This window comes from Procambarus clarkii, chromosome 54 (assembly GCF_040958095.1).
Source record: "Procambarus clarkii isolate CNS0578487 chromosome 54, FALCON_Pclarkii_2.0, whole genome shotgun sequence".
In the NCBI taxonomy this organism is placed as follows: domain Eukaryota; kingdom Metazoa; phylum Arthropoda; class Malacostraca; order Decapoda; family Cambaridae; genus Procambarus; species Procambarus clarkii.
In genome coordinates this window covers 15,603,784-15,624,006 of record NC_091203.1, presented here as the reverse complement: position 1 = coordinate 15,624,006, position 20,223 = coordinate 15,603,784, and the positions used below count along the sequence as shown (strand labels likewise).

The 20,223-nt window shown below is 45.5% G+C and overlaps 1 protein-coding gene across 2 annotated transcripts in view; it reads right to left on the bottom strand.

Annotated features, from left to right (window-relative positions):
• Positions 1–4,523: 4,523 nt before the first annotated feature.
• The window catches only part of LOC123763239 (uncharacterized), a 168,095-nt gene continuing 152,395 nt past the window's right edge, over positions 4,524–20,223 (bottom strand). Inside the window, exons 1-5 of one of the 2 annotated variants that reach the window (XM_045750340.2) lie at positions 6,755–6,876; positions 6,280–6,360; positions 5,107–5,574; positions 4,840–5,030; positions 4,524–4,742 (exon numbers count right to left, since the gene is read on the bottom strand). In XM_045750340.2, coding sequence (XP_045606296.2) covers positions 4,616–4,742; positions 4,840–5,030; positions 5,107–5,574; positions 6,280–6,360 — 867 coding nt within the window. In that variant the 5' untranslated portion in view covers positions 6,755–6,876 and the 3' untranslated portion in view covers positions 4,524–4,615. Of the gene's footprint in view, positions 4,743–4,839; positions 5,031–5,106; positions 5,575–6,279; positions 6,361–6,754; positions 6,877–20,223 lie in introns of those variants that run through there. The other variant, XM_069305128.1, reaches the window with a different exon arrangement.

Below are 20,223 nucleotides of genomic sequence, written 5' to 3'. Positions count from 1 at the left end.
TACGAAGAAGGAAAGATAGGGGAAGATGAAGACCAGAGCTAACAGAAGAAAAGTGGTAACCCAGTTCGGTAGCAACCTGCAACGGGTTCGCCACAAGAGTACCACGGAGGTGAAGGGCCGGTGAAACATCGGGAACGAACTTACCCACTATCTTACGGATACACTTCCAGATCTGTAGCAGGGGAGTTTCGGATGTAATTGTGGAGACATAAGATGCCCAACATTTACGTTTAGCCGTACGGATGGCCCTACAGGCCACCGCACTCTCTTTCCGAAAGAAAAAAAAGAGAATCGGCCGTCTGCCGATGGCAGTGCCTCTTCCAGGCTGCACGCTTACAGCGGACTGCCCGAGCACAGTCTGCATTCCACCAAGGAATGCACTTCCGCGGACCCCGAGAGGAAGAGCGAGGAATAGAGCGGAGAGCAGCGTTGAAGGCAGTGTCATGAAAGAGGAGGAGAGCGCGAGGGAGAGGTAGAAGGGAGAGGTCAGAGAGCTGCACTGAGGGTAAATAGGTTCCACTCAGCTTCAGCAAACTGCCCCCTAGGGAAGGAGAGGGAAGGACGAAAAGAGAAAAAGGAAACAAGGATGGGGAAATGGTCACTGCCATGGAGGTCATCAAGAACCTGCCACGTGAAATCTAAGTAAAGAGAGGAAGAGTAAAGAGAGAGAAAGACAGGAAAGGGTGCGAGTCCGAGAGTCCAAATGAGTGGGCTCACCAGAATTCAGAAGAGACGGGGAAGAAGAGAGGATAAATGGCTCAAGAAGGCGACCTCGGGTATTCGTCAGAACATCACCCCAAAGAGAATGACAATTGAAATCACCTAGCAGGAGCACAGGCTCCGGCAATGAGGCCAGGTGGTGTTTCAGATCAGGAAGAGAAAGCGGGACACTCGGGGGGGGGGGGGGGATAAATGGAACAAACTGTCTACCATTTCCCTACAAAGATACGAGCAGCGGAACAATATAGAGGCAAAGGAAAAAGTAAAGAGACAAAGGGAACATCAATGCGAATGAAGAGAGCAGAAGAATTAGGAGCCCCAGCAGCAGCTGGTGGGGTAGAAAGGAATAGCCACGAAAACCACCAGGAGGAGCACCAAGCATCGGCTCCTGGAGACACACAAAGGGGCGAAAACCGCGAAATCAGAGGTTGGAGTTCGAGGAAATTGGCATGATAACCTCGAACGTTCCATTGAAGAATAGACATCGACGATAAGATAAAGGACAACAGAGAACAAGGAAGAAACAAAGGCGAAAGAGCAATATAGCACGTTAAAGAATATCAGGGTCAGCAAAGTTAGGGGGCATAGGTAAACTGACCCAAGACGGAGGGAAGGAAGCGGGAGAACAGACCAGAGGGGGGCGGGCGGAGTCCGGAGGAGGAAGAGGAGGAGACAACGGAGAGTAGTAGTCAAGAACAGCAGCAAGAAGAGGGGTAGTAGAAAGAGCGGAGCGCACCTCAGCAAGGGCAGCAACCGAGAGGGAAGCGGGGGCCAAAGAAACCTCCATAGCAGGAACAGAGGGTGCACGCACCGAAATGGGAGAGGAAGGAGCGATAGAGGCAGAAGTAGGGGCCCAGGAAGAAAGTGAAACCACCTTACCCGCCGGGGAGGAGGATGGAGTAAGCCAGGCTTACGCTTCTGACGTCAAGACAGGCGCTCCAGCAGCTATGTACTGGGCAACGGATTCTAGCGTCAACAGGAGAATCCGAACGAGAGCACACGCGACGGTCGTTAGGACAGCGAAGGACACCAGCCCATACCGACAGGCGGTGGGGAGAGTCAAGAGACGGTGGGGAAGGAGGAACGGAGGGAGACAAGAAAGAAGACACAGGAGACTAGACAGACCGGGTAGAAAGAAGGGGAACCCCATACAGATGACCAGGAGAGGGACCCTTCGGGACAGAACTCGAAGAAACAGAGGAGAGGGCAGTGGGCGTATCAGGGTCCAAGGCCCGGAAACGGTTGCAAGTCTGAGGAAGGTAGGAAGGACGAGGAGAGGAAGAGCGCAACACGCGAGCATAAGAGATTAGCGCAAGGCGGGAGCCGGCGAACCTGGCGTCTCGCCTTGGGAAAAGATAAATGCTCCCGATGCTTCAAGTTGAGGACGGCTGCCTCAAGCTTGTAATTGACACACGCACGGGAGAAGGTAGGATGGGCCTCACCGCAGTTAAGGCAACGAGCCTGGGGAGAAGTGCACTACAACTTAGTGACCTTCGCCACCACACAAAGGACAGAGAGAGACAGTCCCGGAGCAGCGGAGGGCACCATGCCCAAACCTCCAGCACTTGTTACAGAGCCGAGGAGAAGGAATGTACTCCTGGACAGAGCACCTGGCACCAGCAAGAATGACAGAGGGTGGAAGGGTCCTACCATCAAAGGTAATCTTCACAACCCGGAGGGGTTGACGGTGACTACCACGAGCGGGTCGAGTAAACAACGTGTCCACCTGTAAAATAGAATGGCCCTGGGCAGCAAGGATATGTCGAATATCGTCGTGGCAGTCGCGCAGGTTCTGAACACCGGTCGCAACTTCGGGCGGGAGCAGAATAGTGCCAACACTGGCATTCAACCGAGCGTTCTTCGTGACCCGAACAGGGGTCTCGCCAAGGCAGGATAAGGCAGCCAAGCGGGAAGCAGCATCCTGAGAAGGAGCAGCAACGACACGTGTACCGAGACGAGTGGGGTTGAAAGTAATGGAGGCATCCACGGAATCAACGAGATGTCGATGGAGGGAGAAATCGTCAGGAGGCGCAGAATCAAGAGGGAGGAGACCAAAATATTTGGCCCATGAAGCAGGACCAAACAAGGTTTGATAGGTAGCAGAACTGAAAGGAATCTAACGAGGGCGGCCGCAACGAGGACGGCGGTGAGAACCCCCAGAGAGAGAGGGGTTAAAAGGCGCAGTAGTTACAACTAGAGAGGGAGCCGCGCCAGGGGACGAGGTAGTCCCGACTGGGGGCTTGGGGCGCGACCCAACCACAGAGGAGGGAGGGGAGCTAGGGGAAGGAGTCAGAGAAGCCAAAAAGAGGAGCAAAGTCGGGACCCAATGCAGCAGAGGCTACAGAGCCCGGTCTTCCAAGACAGGGCGACTCGGGGGCTTGGTCGCCCACCCCACGAGCCAAGGAGGGTACAACAAAAGCATTCAACGACACAGGTACGAAGTGTGATAAATTCATCCACGAATGTGCCCCCATACCCACCATGGAGCCACAATTAAGAGGCAGGACACCCAACAAGAAGCTATCACCAATCATTCCGGGGCCCCCTAGGGGTGCGTCGTGAGTATACGCCCCACAAACGCCACCTTAAGAACCGTCAGTCCGTTGAGATCGGGTTCAGCGACGAAAGGGGGATTGACAACAAAAGGTTTCCCTCGCTCGAGACGTTGGGTACTACAGTTCTACGGGTGCAAGAGTATGCCTCCTCAAGCACCCAGGCGTCAAAATAGAAGAAGTCCAAAGAAACTATCCAAAACAAGCAAAAGGTCGGCAGGAAACAACAAGCAGATAGGAGAAGAGGGGTGTGAAAAACGAAACAATGAAAAGGGATCCAGCACCATTAGAAGACAGCAGCAGGAGTGCAAGGCCAACAAAGGACAGAGGACTGTCCCACAGAGCATCACACTCTAGCAGCTGTCCACTAAGCTCCCCCCACGGCGCCATCGGGCCGGATGGGGAGGGGGGACCCCCAGCAAATAAAGCGGGTTTGTTTTAAAGGATCCACTTGTGCTGGATACGCTCAACCCTTGTATCTACCACCAAAGAATACACGGGTCTCTATGCAAAGTGGATGCACAGGGTTGCAGTACACTTGTGCACCGTCACAACAGGAAGAGCGAGGGAGTCACTCCTTACTAAAGACTGAACACCGAGCCGCTGACAATGTTAAGTTACCACCTATTGAATGTAGGGTGGCTGTAGGAATTAAGTGAAGAGATATGCAGTTAAAGAACTGCAAAAGTATAAGACTTTTGCAGAGAAATGGTCAAATTTAATGAGCATATTAATTTTAGATTAACTTTTTTTTTCAATTTTCTGTATTAAGAGGTCCAGCAGACCACCACGAACCCTCCCCCTCCCCCCACCCTCGTACAACTGCACCCAAGTCATATAGTCAGTGATGAAAGTATCCTCTTAAGACTTAATTACCAGGTAGTCAACCTTCGAGTATAAGTTTTATAGATAGCCTAAGAAGGCTGCCATTAAAGCTTTAAGTACCTTATATAATTTAGTCTTACATTAATAGTCAGTTTTCTCCTTTAGCACTGTGGCTGTCACGTTTTCACGACTTTCCTGCGATGCGTTTCGTTGGATCAGTGACCATCTCTATGGTTCGAGTTGCCGAATATTTAGTTTACTAGACATCCCGCCCAGGAAATATTTCCCCATGTATAACACGCACTATCGGAGCCATAAGAATACAGCTTATAAGTATCTACTCTATCTTACCAACTGCTTAACAAATTTCTGAACAGGCAAACAGACATTTACTGTGGACACAAAGTTACCTATTAAAAAGAACAATTCTTTAATAAAGTTTAATAGACCATACAGACCGACAATGTTAAATATGTTTAATATTACGTTCTTTAAAAATCTTAGAACGGATGAAGGTGTTAGAGCTGTCTATAACCGTAGCGGGCTCCGGGGACGAGGACCGTGTCGGTGACTGTGCGGTAGTCTGTGAACACTGTGCTCTTAGTATTTATGTTTGTTCTCACCAACGTTGTCGTGTACGACAGCCTGTGGGGAGTAAATTGGACAATTAATCTTTATTCTTTCAAGTAATGAAGAGACTGGCAGTTACAGTACAATACTGTAGACCTGGCATCGAACTTACACTTGGGTAGCAGTAGTAGTGTAGGTAGTCTGCACGATTACGTACGAGGTGTGGGCGATTGTCACGTAGTCTAAAGACCTTTCAGTCACAATCCTGAAGTCCGACTGCACGTACGTGACCGTTAGTGTTGAAGGTCTGACAACTACCGTTGTCTGGAGGGCTACGCGGTCATCCACCGGCGTCTGTGCTACCTGTGAAAGAATACTTAAACTAGTCCAAGGTCAGCGTTCTGACCATCGTTTATCACAATACATACTAAGTACTCACCGCGCGTGTTCCAGTGGTGACAGTCTGGACGGTGAGGGAAGTGAGGGTGACAGCCACACTCTGGAAAGCCTGATCAGTGAGGGTGACGAAGCGGTCGATGGTGAAGAGCTGGGTGACAGTGGGGTTAAATAGTGCATCCACTCTGCTCACTTGAGGACTGCCATACCTTGCACCAGCGTAAGGAGCCGGACCGCTGCTGCCAGAGGTAGCTCGAGGCCCGCTGCTAACTTGTCCAGCCCTGTCACCGCTGCCTACTCCTTGGCCAGAACTGCCAACTGGACCGCCACCTTGGCCGAGGTTAATACCTACTCCTTGACCGCTGCCAAGGCCTAATCCATCACCCAAAAGTGGACCTCTGCCGACGCCCAGGCCGCCACCTACAACTGGACCGCTGCCTTGTTGACCCGATGACCCCCGAGAGCTGGTACTAGCTGCACCTCTGCTCTGACTGCCATAACCAGAGCCAGGCTGATGGGTTAGAGGAAAGCAAACCATTTACAAGGTACATGTAAATACGCCAATGTAAGTCTTAAAATTACAAAGAAATCACAGGTTTAGGAGCTGCGTACAGGCACTGGTGCGCCGTAGTGGCTATACAAGTCTTATAGTACAGTAAATCAAAAGACCGTTCCAAAATTTTAACAAAATCTACACATTTATAAAAGTATGCGCTAGATGTTACATACCTGTAAGGTTAAATTTAAGCAGTACCAAATAGTTGGTTGTAAAGGCCAATTGTTCATCTTCCACCCATAGTGAATGATGGAAACAATTCCTAGACTCCTTACAAGCCTTAATGTGACCCTTTACCACTGAGCCTTCATGGTCGAGAAGGGCCTTAACCATTGGTATAATTTTCTAATGTTTTTTAAAATTTTTACTACAATAAAAGGGTTGTGATAATGCTATGATTTGACTGGCAACTTTTTACTAGTACCTTGTTATTTAGGAATGAGAGAACTATTACATAATATATGAACCAACAAAACAATTTAGTTTTAAAATTCAGAAGGAACATTGTATACTAATATCAATATGACAAAGTTAGTATTGTTTAGGCTGCGACTACGCTAGCACGACATTCGTGACTTGTATGGACCCCCCCCCCCCCGCGATTTAGGCAAATTAAAATCCAATTTTCATAAACAAAATTGGAAGGCGACGTTTACTCACAGTAGGAAGTTGTGCGACGACTAGATTTTGTGATATTACCAGGGTCGTCCATATTAATAGTACCCAGGAACAGGAAAACATCTGAGAGAAGAAAAAGTTGCTGCATGAAAGTTAAATCAATAAAATCATCTGATGCGGTACAAGTTTGATCAAGAAGTGCTGGAGGGTGGTTATAATTTACCTTGAAGATTGTAAAAAGACAGACGATCAATTAAAGTGAACACTATTTAGTTTACCTCCAATTATCAGGTGTTAATTAAACTTAAGCTTGCATTTCTTGTAGCTTTTTATGTATATTTCAACAAATTATCAGTGGGCGAGTATACTGAGAATATATGAGGACTAAACACAAACCACCCAGATACCACCTTCATTGTGGAATAAGAGTAAAACACCAACTAACGTCACACAACACCGGTTCCATAACATTCATGGATTTAAACAAATAACAATAACTTTCCTTTTATACACAAACCTTGAAGCACGGAGAGAATGTTTTCACCTCAAAAAGTTTGGGATTGAATGACAAATGCAGGAAGGTGGCCCGACTCGTTGCCTTCCCCACACACTATAAACATACACACTAACAAGAGACTATGGAAGAAGGATAGGAAAGCTCTCTATAAAATACATAGATCGTGTAACACCCAACCCAACGCTCGCCCGGCCTAACAGTGCCATCTATTGACGAGTGCGCCAACTACAGGAGAAAGTGGTACTATTGCATTCCCCTTCCCTCTAACATTACATCATTGACTTTCTTTATTTATTGGAAAAAAATCTTTGTTTCTTAATTATGTCGTGTTAAATAGTTTGTGGATAACTTCATTAATTACAATGTTTTCACTTGTTTTACCGTGTTTAACTTCCTATATAAAAACAAATTTTAAACAAATATGAGTCCATAATGTCCGTGACAAAAAAAAAAAAAAGTCTCGCGGGACTCGAGAACCTGTCGTAAACAGGTTTTTTGCCGTAAGACCTGCTTGCAAAACCATTACTGATCTCTTGAATATCTTCATCTGTGTTTGAATACATCATTTTCCCTCCCGTGCTGTTATAGATCAAGTTCTTTGAGCTTAGAGAAAATGTTTGTTAAATATGACAGCTAACCACTTAGGGTTAGTGGTATTATTAATGGTAGCGGGTCTACAGTACAGGATAACACATCGCGTCAGAAATGAAAGCTTGGAGATCCCCAGCTGGATATTTGGGATGAATAAGAAACTAATGTCGCCAAGATATGGTTTACTGGCAAGCATTTCCAGTCCAACTATGCAAAAATCGATGCTGTATGAATTGTGTGTTTGGGGAATTTTTCAGGCAGAATATCATCAGAATCTGTTGATGCAGAATGTTGAGGTGTGCAAATATATACATCGTCATGGTATGATTAGTTTTTAATGGGTCTGTTGATAGATGTCTCATCATCCTGATTTTGTGATATATTGTGCCTTTACAATATATCATCTTTCTGATTCTTAGCAAAATGTCACTCACTTTATACCTATAATATAAATTTCAATTTAGACTCTTATGCACCTGTATAAGAGTCTAAATTGTATACACCTTCAGTTAAGTGTAGTCAGCATTTAAATGATTTGGAGAAGTTGTTACCAATTAAGTTTCTGATTTAGATAATGACAATGTCTACTGCTTTTCTGTCATTGTGACTCATGTAATTAATGTACTGTTCGTTTTATGTATATATTCCCAGTTATAAATGAGCAAACATTTATGAGTACATGTTTTTATTATTACTGTCAGGGATACGTGTGATCGTTTTCTGCCCACTTTTCATCAAGAACTGTACTCACTATATTCAGATTGGCTGGAAGGATAGGTTTTCTCCCTAGTAATACATCACTTTCTATTTTGCTAAGAGACAAACAACTACATAGGTTGCCAGTTACACTTTATCTTTAAGGTGATTGGTTTACTTAGAAATATAATTGAAAAATGCATTTGGTCTTTTCTTCCCTGAAAATTTTCCACAGGTTTTCCAATGAGCTCAGCAAGCTTTGTCTCAAGGTGGGATTTGAATTTTGATGGTTTCAAGCTTGATAGCTGCAAGAACTTCACTGCAAATAACACTGAGGCCTGGATTCTTGTTTTTTCATTCGCACTTAATAAAGCCATACTTCAAAAATTCTTCGCTTTGTTGCCTCCACAACATTTTTTCTTTGCAAGGAGTTCAGAAGAGGATGCAGACACAGATGCCTCTCCTAAAATCGTCTCATTTTCACCTGCAAGTTTGTCTGTCCGTCTGTCTGTCTGTCTGTCTGTCTGTCTGTCTGTCTGTCTGTCTGTCTGTCTGTCTGTCTGTCTGTCTGTCTGTCTGTCTGTCTGTCTGTCTATCTTTCTCTGTTGTACAAGGAGGCGTTAATGACTGAGATCCATTAATACAGCGATTAATGATACATTTTTTCAGGGTTAAGGCATAATCTTTAATGTAACTTAAAAAAAGATCACTTCATACTCTGGAAGTTCGTAAACAACAAAACTCATACCTGCTTGATGGGGTTCTGGTAGTTCTTTTACTCCCCAAGCCAGGCTTGACTCGAGAGAGTTTCGTCCACCAGGCCGTTGTTTGGAGTGGCCCGCAGGCCCACATATCCCCCTCAGCCCGGTTAGTCCGGCACTCCATGAAGAAAACTATATTGTTTTCTCTTGAAGATGTCCCACAGTTGTTCTGGCCATATTTATTTTGCTCGCTGGGAAGATGTTGAGCATCGAAAGACCTCTAATGTTTATACAGTGTTCTCTGATTGTGCCTATGGCACCCCCTGCTCTTTACTGGTTCTATTTTACATTTTATTCCATATCGTTCACTCCAGTATGTTGTTATTTACTGTTTAGATTTGGGACCTGGACTCCTCCAATGTTTTCCACATATATATTATTTGATATCTCTCTTCTCACCATTCTAGTGTGTAGTGTACATTTGGAGAGCTTTGAGACGTTCCCAATAATTTAGGTGCTTTATCGCGTCTATCTATGCCATATAAGTTCTTTATATTCACTCTATTTGAGCCATCTCACCTGCTCTGAAGGGGAGAGTGAGTACTGAGCAGTACTCAAGACGGGACAGCACACTTGATTTGAAGAATACAACCATTCTGATGTGATCCCTGGATTTGAAAGTTCTCGTAATCCATCCTGTCATTTTTTTTCTGGCTGACGCAATATTTGCTTGGTTATGCTCCCTAAACGTTAGGTTGTCAGACATCATTACTCCCAAATCCTTTACATGCTGTTTTCCTACCATGGGCATATTTGATTGTTTTGTACCCTGAACAAATACACAAGGGCCGTGACGATGATTCGAACCTAGTTACCGATGCTCTCGGACGTAGGTTCGAATCCTCGTCACGGCCCTTGTGGATTTGTTCATTTAATGCATCAAGCTATTATGATTTCTGTGTATAGTGTTTTGTACCCTGTATTATGTTTAAGGTCCTTATTTTTACCGTACCTGATTACCTGGAATTTATCACTGTTAAACATCATGTTATTGTCTGCTGCCCAGTCGAAAACTTTATTAACATTAGCTTGTAGTTTTTCAATGTATTCAACAGAGGTAATTTTCATGCTGATTTTTGTGTCATCTGCAAAGGATGATACGAAGCTGTGACTTGTATTTGCATCTATGTCTGATGTGAGAATAAGGAAAAGCAGTGGTGCAAGGACTGAACCCTGAGGCACAGAGCTTTTAACTACGCTTGGACTCGATTTTATATGGTTGACTCTTACTCTTTGTGTTCTGTTCGACAAAAACTGAGTATCCAGCGTCCTACTTTACCAGTTATTCCAACTGACCTCATTTTATGTGCTATCACTCCATAGTCACATTTATCAAAAGCCTTTGCAAAGTCCGTGTATACCACATCTGCATTCTGTTTTCTTTTAATTCCTCAAGAATTTTTTCGTAATGGTCAAGTAGCTGTGAAAACCATGATCTTCCCGGTCTAAATCCATGTTGGCCTGGGTTGTGGGGGTCATTGGTTTCCATGAAACTAGTGATCTGACTACGGGTCACCCTCTTAAATACTTTTATTTTTTGGGACGTTAGTGCAACTGGTCTATAATTCTTTGCCAATTGCATTGCTCCCTCCCCTGTGTAGAGGCGCATTGTCTGGTGATTCAGGCGCATCTGGTATTTCCCCCGTGCCCAAGCTCTTCCTCTGCATAATACTGAGTGCCTACGCTACTGGCACCTTGCATTTCATTATACAAATTGAATTCCATGAGGATTGAGTGCTTGGGCATGTTGTCAATTTCCTTTTCAAAATCTGTCATGCACGTGTTAATATCAGTTTATTTACAGGGGTTTGAAAATTACGCATAAAGAAGTTGTCCAGATCTTAACTTTCATGCTGTTTTTTGGAATGCTAAACATGTCCTCAAAGTTTTTTTTTAGGATTTCGCTGATTTCTTTGTCATCCTCTGTGTATGAACCCTCACTTGTACATAATAGGTCCAATACTGGCAGTGGTTTTTGCTTTTGATTTAGCATATGTGAAGAAATATTTTGTTTTTTTCTTTATTTCTTGAATTGCTTTCTGTTCTAGTTGACTCTCTTCAATTTGATATAAATGCGTCAGTCTCTATTCGATTTCTAAAATTTCCCTGTTTAAATTATTCTTTCTTTGTTTGGAAAGTCGTGTCTGCTTAAGCATTTCCGTTATTTTTTTCTTCTTTTGTAGTGTCATCTGCGTTATCTTTCTACGTTCGACCTCGTTGTGGCTTTCCTCATAGGCACATGTATCAGACAGACTTCATATGCTTCAGAAGTTCGTTTTTTTATTCTTTGTGTAGGATTTTTATTACTTAGAACAGTTTCCCATTTAATGTTTGTAAGGTCCCTGTTTATTTTCTCCCAGTTTATCCATTTATTATTAAAATTGAATTTAACGAATAACCCCTCTCGTTTGTTGTTTCTCTTAGGCCTATTACCGTGATTAATGTTACTTTGCACTTCAATGATCTTTTGGTCCGAGCATGTAGTGTCTGAGATTGTAATATCTATGATTAGCTCATCATTGTTCGTGAATATCAGGTCCAGCGCAATTTCGTTCTTGGTTGGTTCTGTAATCTCCTTATTGAGAGAGAATTTGTCACAGAATCTCAGTAGTTCTCTGTCCTGTGGATGGTTATTTCCAGGCTGATTTCCTGCTATAATGTTATTGTTTACTAGTCTCCATTTTAAACTGGGTAGATTGAAGTCTCCAATAATAATAATATCTGGTACTCGATTTGTTAGGTAATCAAGAATTGTCTCTATTTTGTGTATCTCCTTAGTGAATTCCTCAACTGTTTCAACTGGCTGTTTGTGTATAATAATAATAAATAGATTTTTATTTTCATGTTCATTTCAAAGACGTAGGTGTGTGGAACGTCCTCGTTGTTCAGTACGTGTATGAATCACGTTTTGCCTGCCTCCCCTCTCTCTCGTTCATTAAACCTCTTTTGATGTTTTTTTTAACAATGCCAAGGTATTTTACCTTGTGATGATTTCGGGGCTCAACGTCGCCGCGGCCCGGTCATCGACCAGGCCTTCTACAGGTTCTTTATTATTAGTGGTTTTATTTTATAGTGTAACAATTATATTTTTTATGATAAGGGAAATAATAATATTATTATATGTATTCATACCTCAAATTCTCATTTATTCTATCAGCCTGTCCTCAGGAAGTTGTCCTCAATTAATTCCCTTGATCCCTATCAAGGGAATTAATTGGGAACAATTTAAAATTTGTGCTATTATCTACTCACTATCTATGTATAGGTTTAATAAAGGTTACTCTAGACTAAAGGTTGGTTCGGTTAGGTTAGGTTTCATTACGTTTAGTTACGTTAATATTATAAATTATTGAGGATAATGTGATATATGTAATTCGGTAACTGTTTGAGTGTACAGGCAAATTATGTTTACAGAAAACTAAATTTTTCAAAGAAAACATTTTCAGCATACATTTTTTATATTCTAAACCAACGATTTCTATTACATTAAAATTATAAATTGAGAACAATCTGTTCAGGACGAAGGCTTACATGTAGACTATTACTGTATCCGTAATATGCTTCCAGACTATTACAAATATCTAGATAACTATCCAGGTTGTTTTAAGAGGGATTTGGTTTATCATGGTATTGGATTTGGCCTGAGGACGGGAGGCATTTTATTCTCAGTAATTAGTGGGGACCCGCACCCTGAAAAGCCCTCTTTAAGACGACGAAGCTGAGAGAGCATATACTGACATAATTATTCATACTTTATGTTGTTTAAAATCTGTAAATCATTAATAAAAATCACATCTATGTTATACATTTTTATGAAAGAGTTGTTAACCTAATATATTTAATTGTATTAAAGGAAGGGAGTACCACCCCTGGCTGAAAGAAGAGAACCCCTTAGCTTCGGAGGAAACCACACATAACGCATTAGAGGGAATGTATAGGTCCCCTCCAATACAGTTTATATGTGCTTTTCTCCTACCACCCCTTCCTTTTGTGTTTTATTGTGCTTTATTTTATATTTAAAGGTTACAAGATATACATTGGTTAATACATTTAGTGTTTAAAGGTTATGGATCTCTTGAAGCTCCTCCGTTTCCAGACAGAAACCGAGGATGCAGCAAGCGTTCCCTCTGGATCGCTGCACTGAGGCGCTGAAACAAGAAACTGGCAGCCCTTAAGTCTCTGGTCACGTCAATGATCCTGGAGCCCAATTCTTTGAGAAATCTCATGGCACTCTTACCCCTGTGGCCATACGTCTCAGATGCAATGGGAACGAAAGTGTATTGGCCTTCAAATCGCCTGTAATTGACTGGTTTTACTGTTTCTTTGTGGTTGGCCGCCCCGCCTGCTTGATCAGCACAGAAGTGTATATAGGTGTCAGCCAGGGTGGATACACATGTGTAGTCCCACACCAACTGTTTGTCCCTTTTCCAGGGGTATATAGTGATGCAATCAGTGCGAAGTGGAGGGTCATGTGTGTTTTGATATACTAGGATGCGAGGTTCTCTCTCCACTGGGGACTGAGCTTAGACAAGGTTCCTCTTGATGATATCATTGACTTCGTTGTGTCTTGCATGCCAGCCCTTTCTGCTTCCGTAATGCAACCCATGCAGTCCATATTGGACTGCTTCCACTTTGTTTCAAATACACTTGTATTCAGTGTGAATTGGGGCGCCAAGGTGGAGGGCCACTGCTACACGAAGGGATTCTGGATCTAGACGCGTGCCCATTGCCAACAAAGGTACTGCCAGGAGGAAGTCTCCTGCATTGGGGAACGCACTTTCTGAGGAGGGCTTTCTCCTTGTCTGATGTTGCGGCATGGAGCATGGCATCAGCAATAATTTTCCACAAGCGGATGGTCCCCGCTGGACTGATTGTGTTTTTTGATGGATCTATGATGGGTGCTGGGGCTGCAAGAGCATCCCACTGATTTGAACATTCAGTGAAAGCAGGATTGTGTATTCCTGCTAAATGACTCAGGGGTTCAGGTAGGATATCTCAAACACGGTCGTGCAATGCATGGGAGAAGGAAAAAGAGGCTAGTAGAGCAATCTGGGAGACTGTGCGGACACCAAGGCCGCTGAGTCTAAAAGAGAGGGTTGCTTGCTTCCACTGATAGTCATCCAATGGAAGGTTCAGGAATTTCACCAGCATGGACCTCAGAAGCGTGTCATGCACATTTAATTTATGGGTGCTGTAGGATGGAGAACACCTCAAAAAATAAGTCAACTTAGGGAGAGATAGACATATTGTGAGGAGGAAAAGAGCATCACGGGCATCAATCTTGTCACTCCTATCCAGCATTTTCCTTAGATCATTGATTTTTGCATCCAGGACTTCCTCGATTGCTTGCGAGCCAAAGGGGGCACTCAGGAGGGTCTAGTCACGTGGCTCGACAACGAGAATATTTGGAAGAACATTTTTTATTTGGCCAATGATGTTTTGGTTGCGGGAGACTATTTCTCATTTGGATTCATTGAGAATGTGGCCCAGTGCTGGTCCTTGCTCCTCCTTATATCCTCCAAAATGGTATCTGGGGTGCTGGCAAGAGTGCCATCATTCAGGTACAAGATGCTTGCTTGTCAGACTATCAGTGACCTCTTTGATAGCTAAACAAAAAAGGAGATCACCTTGTTGGACACCTTCACAGGAGTCTATTTCATGCTCCCCAAAAGGAAGCTTAGAGTCCCAATGTAGCACGATCGGATGAATGGGTAAAGGGAAAGGATGTGGTTGTGTACAGCCCTGAGGACAGCGTCTCTTCTGACTTGATTGAAGGCATTTTTAAAGTCAATCTTTACTAGTGCCTTTTGGGCCGAGGGATCAGCAATGTAAGCCTGCGCTGCATGTGCTGCAGCTTCACAACCTAGGGGAATCCCAAACACGAGCTGATTAGGTTTCAGCATGGTGGTTGCTTCCTGGCTGATACATCTCACTACAGCCTTAGCTATTGGGCGTCGGAGGGTGGTACCAACGGCAATGGGCCTGATTCTCCTATTCTTCTTCTTTAGAGGGCAGAGTTCGGCTCCATGAAAGAGAGGCCGGATGTCTTCAGGGACGCCGCCACCCAAACACATGTTGGAGAATATGATAAGTTCCACTAGAAGGTCCTTTGTGGCATCTCCAAGTACCGAATTCAGCATTTGTTATATGTGCTTGGGTCGTAGGCCTGTAAAGCCCCCTGCTGAACCTAATGGAAAGACATGGCTGCTTTGTACACCTCAGATTCTCGAACAGTCAAGGGTTCTATGCCAGTATTCTTTTCCTGGGGACCACTGCTACTGTTTGGAGCTCTATGTGGGTGTTTGTCTTGTAGAGTCTGTGCTGTCGTGGTGTTCCTGGGGGCAATAGTGTCATCGCTGGTTATGATTCTGATGGCACATGTGGTATTGCCTTTTTCTACTTTCCTGGTGATCTGTACTCTTATTTTGTGGTTCTCGGGTGAGCTATTGTTGGTCGTCTTGTGGCTGGTGTTCTTGGCACAAGGGGGGAGGTGGACCTGGTTATCTTCTCTTGGAAATTCACTAAGAACCCTAATTACTGAGATTGCTAATGACTTATCTCCCCTCGGCCGTAATGCCAGGCATGCATTCCCAAATAGTAGGAGATTGTTTTATACTCCAGTGGTTCCAGGAGCATTGTTGATCTCTGTCAGCAGAATGGTGAGTATGGTTGCTGTTTGATGACGAGCAGCCTTGGGGATGTGGGGCAAGGTCCTTGTGGACGTCGTTTTGACTGCTTCAAGGCAGATTGTCTGCTGAAATAAAGTTGAGAGAGGTATTGTTTCTCGCTACTGCAGCAGGTTATCTGTTGTCACCTGCTGTTGTTGTTGTCCTGAATTGGCAGAATGTTGGCAGATAGTTCCATCAGCAACAAGACGAAACTGTCTGTCACACACTCGTCAGTTTCCACTTGGCCGTTCCCCCTCTTGGATTGAAGGGGGCTGTGTGTCAGGTACAACGCGTGCCATGCCTAGATGTCCTGATGACTGGCTGCCCATTGAGTGCACTCTCGTCTTCCGGAGAAGGGTGTACCAAGGCAAGCATTACCTTCCTGGGGCATGGTCTTGGCACAGTGTGTGGGCAGGCTGGTGGTTGATGAGCGGCTGGGTCAGGCGCAGGTAGCGGGGTGGGGGAAGATGGCGGTTGGGCTTTGCTGGGGGCAGGAGGGGTAGTGGAGGGGGCACAGGGGTCTGGTAGCAGAGTGGACAGCGCGCATGACCATAATTCTGTGGCCCGGGTTTGATTCCCAGACCAGGCAGAAACAAATGGGCATATGAACAAGTCCACATGGGCCGTGACGAGGATTCGAACCTACGTCCGAGAGCGTCCCAGACGCTGCCTTAATCTACTGAGCTACGACATGGTATAAGAATTGCAACCAGAAATTCTACTGAATTTACTTAGATACTGCAGCCTCTCCAAGACAAACCAGAATTTTACAGTTCCCCCATGCACTTGACCTATGTCAATAGGCCGTTCTACCTTTTCGCCCTTACTTCATTACACACAGAAATCACATCATAACACTATTGTGATTTCCGTGTGTAAATGGGCAAAATTTCTTTCACCCTGATGCTCAGTTACCAAGCAGAAAATAGGTACCTGGGAGTTAGACAGCTTTACGGAGCTGCTTCCTGGGTTTGTGTGTGTGTGCGTGAGTATGGAAAAAAACCTTTAGTTAGTAATTAGTTACAGTTGATTGACAGTTGAGAGGCGGGCCGATAGAGCAGAGCTTAATCCCCGCAAGAACAACTAGAAGAATATGAGGGAGGCCACCGTCACACTTATTACACAAATTTCAACACTCAGGAAATCACTAGTGCATTTTGTTTTAACATCACACTCACCGAATTTGATTGGGAACGCACTAACTCCCAACTAACATTACTGTAGGCTGCTTGAGAGCCTCCCCATCACTCCCCCTCCCCGCCTGGGGGCAAGTGTTGGGGGCACTGGGACGATGGCGACCCTCCCCTCACCCATATACTGTCCCTGCCTCGCCGTCCGCAAAGCCCACACAACGCCATTTTCTACGTTGATTTTGATGGAATGGAGGAGAAACGTTTCTTCTTGTCACCCTCGGGGCCTTCAGCAGGTATTCATACCTACACAAGTCAAGTCTTGGTTGGCTCGGGCATCGTTATACACGTTAAAATTGGTTGATGTGTAGGACCCTGCTCACCACATGTCTGTCCCCCCTCTCATCCCATGATATTTATACCATGATGCAATTGTCGATCATGAAACACTGATCATTTGTATGCGGAAAATCCACAGAGAAAACCGAAAGGTTTTCTTCTAGTCAGTCTGGTGTTGACAACAACTTTGATCGGCCGAAACGTTCATCTTCCTTTCCCATTTCTCTGTGGATTGTCCGTATATACCACAGTATATATATATACTTGTAGTAAATATAATTTCAGCATATAAGGAAAATGGCCAAGGAATATTCATTAAAAAGTGTACACCATTTATCGTTGTATATAAACTTAGTTCATAGTAATCTCGTGATGATTACCGTATACGATGGTAATCATCACGAGATCGTTGGAAGGTGTCTGGCTGAGTTCATGGAGTTTTATTACTTCACTATACACTGTAAAATAATAAATATCGAGCAAGGACTGTCATACGTGGGTCGAGGTCGTGCAACATCGTGGATTCGAGGTCGTGCAACCTCGAATCACTGGTCGTTCAACCAGTGATTCGTGGAACAGTGAAGTGGAACGGGTATCACAACACATAAGTTGGAAGTGTAGGAAAATCGTGCATAGAATATTATAAATATATAATACTGGAAAAATAGAATAGTGGCAAGAGGCGGCATCAGCTAGGCTGTGTTTACACAACCCACGAGGCCTACCCCTGGGCAGTCCCACGGTAATAAAACACGGAAAATATATAGTGTAATATGGAAATGTGGATCTAGGAATTAGTAATAAAGTGAGTGAGTACCATTGCAAGCAGGAAATTAGGCAGAAAATTCCTTGTAAGAATACAAGCAAAGAATAAATCAATGTAATAAATCGAGTAACTGGAAACTGGTGACATCAACCTGGGACAACAAGAGGTCACCTTTACCGACCGGGGACCAGCTTCGATACCCTACGCTAAGTACCTGCCATAAAGTTTGCACAAAATAACATACATAATAGTACAAATATACGGTATACATATAATATTATAAATATTAAATATATAAATATATACATATAATTTTATATAGAGTTAAAAGGACTGACATCAACAAGTGATCCATACAGTGAAGCACAAATACAATTCATTACATCAGACAATGGAGAGGTGTGGTAAGTGTTTGGGAGTATTGGGAAAACGTAATGTAGGCGTCAAGTGTTGCATCTGTAACATACGATTTCACCTGTGCTGTGCAGAATTATCTCCAGGATGCACAAAACGGCAAGGAATTTACTGGGTTTGCAAAGATGACAGATTAATGTTGGAGAACATAACTAAACTGATGAAAAACATTCCAGAGTCACAGAGATTATCATTCACAGAAAAGCTACCAGTGATATATGCGGACTAGGAAAAGACAACATTGGATAACGACCCAAACTCAGGAATAAGTGTTTGCCTAGCTCTGGGCGGAGGTGGACGTGTCGCGTTTGAGCTCCTGGTTTGCTATCCCGTGGTAGTTTGTGTGTGTGAGCGGACCCTTGGGGCCGTGGCGGCTGGAGAGATGGCGGCCCCCCTCCCCCCTGTGAAGCGGAGGGATACCATTGGCCTAGAATTTACTGGCCCAGCGTCTTATCCGGCAGTTGAGGTGGTGATGATTGACATGTTGCGGACGGATGTGGCGTTCAACTTGTACCCGAGCATCGAGCTGTTGTGAAATTCTGCTCTACGGCTGTGTATCGTGACTTTGTGGAACGCTATGACAGGAGGACATTTACTCTGCCTGAGGGTGGTGGTTCGGTGATAGTGTCGGACAGGTGCAGTGAGACTACCTATGTGGCAGTTCATGGTGCTCCCTTTGAGTTCCCTGACTCTCTTCTCCAGTGTCATTTTACCCGGTATGGGTGGGTCTTGAGTGTACGAATGAATGCAGGCTCCTCCGGGCGGTGGAAGGGAATCCCGAATGGGACCCGCACTCAGGCGCTGCGCTTGAAGGACTCCATCCCTTCGTCTCTCCAGCTTCTGGGCTTCATGGTATGCGTGTTCTATGGGGGTCAGCCCTGGACGTTTTTCCGGTGCGGACTCTCGGGCCATCAAGCTGCGGGATGTGATGGGAGCCGGGTCGGGCCTGTGAACCTCTTCAGGGAGGAGGACATTCCCCCGTTGGCAGTCCCGGACCTGTCAGAAGGTGCTGCTGTGGAAAGTGTTACTTCCCAGTCCGCTGGTGCCCCGTTGCCGGTCTCTGATGCCAGCCTCGATGTGGCTGTGGGTGTCGGAGTGGAAGCAAGCGCATCCCCGGCTCCCGCACCTCAGCCTCCCCTGCCTGCCTCGTCTCCAGTCGAGTCTCCAGTTGTGTCTCCTGTGGTGTGTGGTCTCGTGACTCCGGACGTCTAGGCTGCGCCTCGGTCTGTACTGTCTGCGGCAGCTGTGTCTTCGACCCGTGTCGACGTGTGCACTGTGATGTCTCCTGCGGCGTGTGGTCCTGTTCCCCGGGTTGTTGAGGCTGCAATGTTGAGTGATCGTGCGCTGCGGGGAGTTGCGCGGGCAACCAGCGGTTCTGCTACGGTGCTTCCTAGCGGAGGTGATAGTTCCGACGATCTGTGACCTATGTCCAAGCGTTCGTGGCAAGATCTGAGTCTATCTCCGCCTCGTAATGCGGCCTGGGCCGACGTCGGGGAATTTGAGGACTCCGGGAGTTCGTCTTCTGGGGATGGTGATGTGTGCGACGCTGTTGAGTGCCTGCGGCTCCTGTGGGTCGTGTTGCAGCAGTGATGGGTCCTGTGGTGGGGTTGTCGCCTGGCCCTGGTCCGGTGTATTCTCCGGCTGCCTCCGCGTCACTGATTGCTGGTTTCCCGACTTGGGAGGTTGTGGCACCGGCCGAGATTGCGAGAGAGGGTAGGGGCTTGGTGCCGGTTCTTACGAATGCTTCTGTTCCGGCAGCCTCTGTGCCTCTGGCGTCCATGTCTGTGCCTTCCACGCCTTTGCCCTCTGCTCAGTCGTCCTTTGTTATTCCGTCCCCTGTGGTGTCGGCCCCTGCCCCATCGCCTTCTGTGATTGCGTCCCCTGCGACTCCGCCCGCTATGTTACCGGCCTGTGTCCGGCCGACTCCCGTGCTTCAGTCCTGTGTGGTACCACCATCTGTATCAAAGCCCTCTGTGTGGCCTCTTCCCGTGCCTACCGCCCTCCGTGGTGGAGGGCGCCGAGCTGGATGTTCCTGACTTCATGCATCGACCGCGAGGGTCACGTAGTCACGTTAACGCGCCTATGGAATTGTGGGCACAGTGGG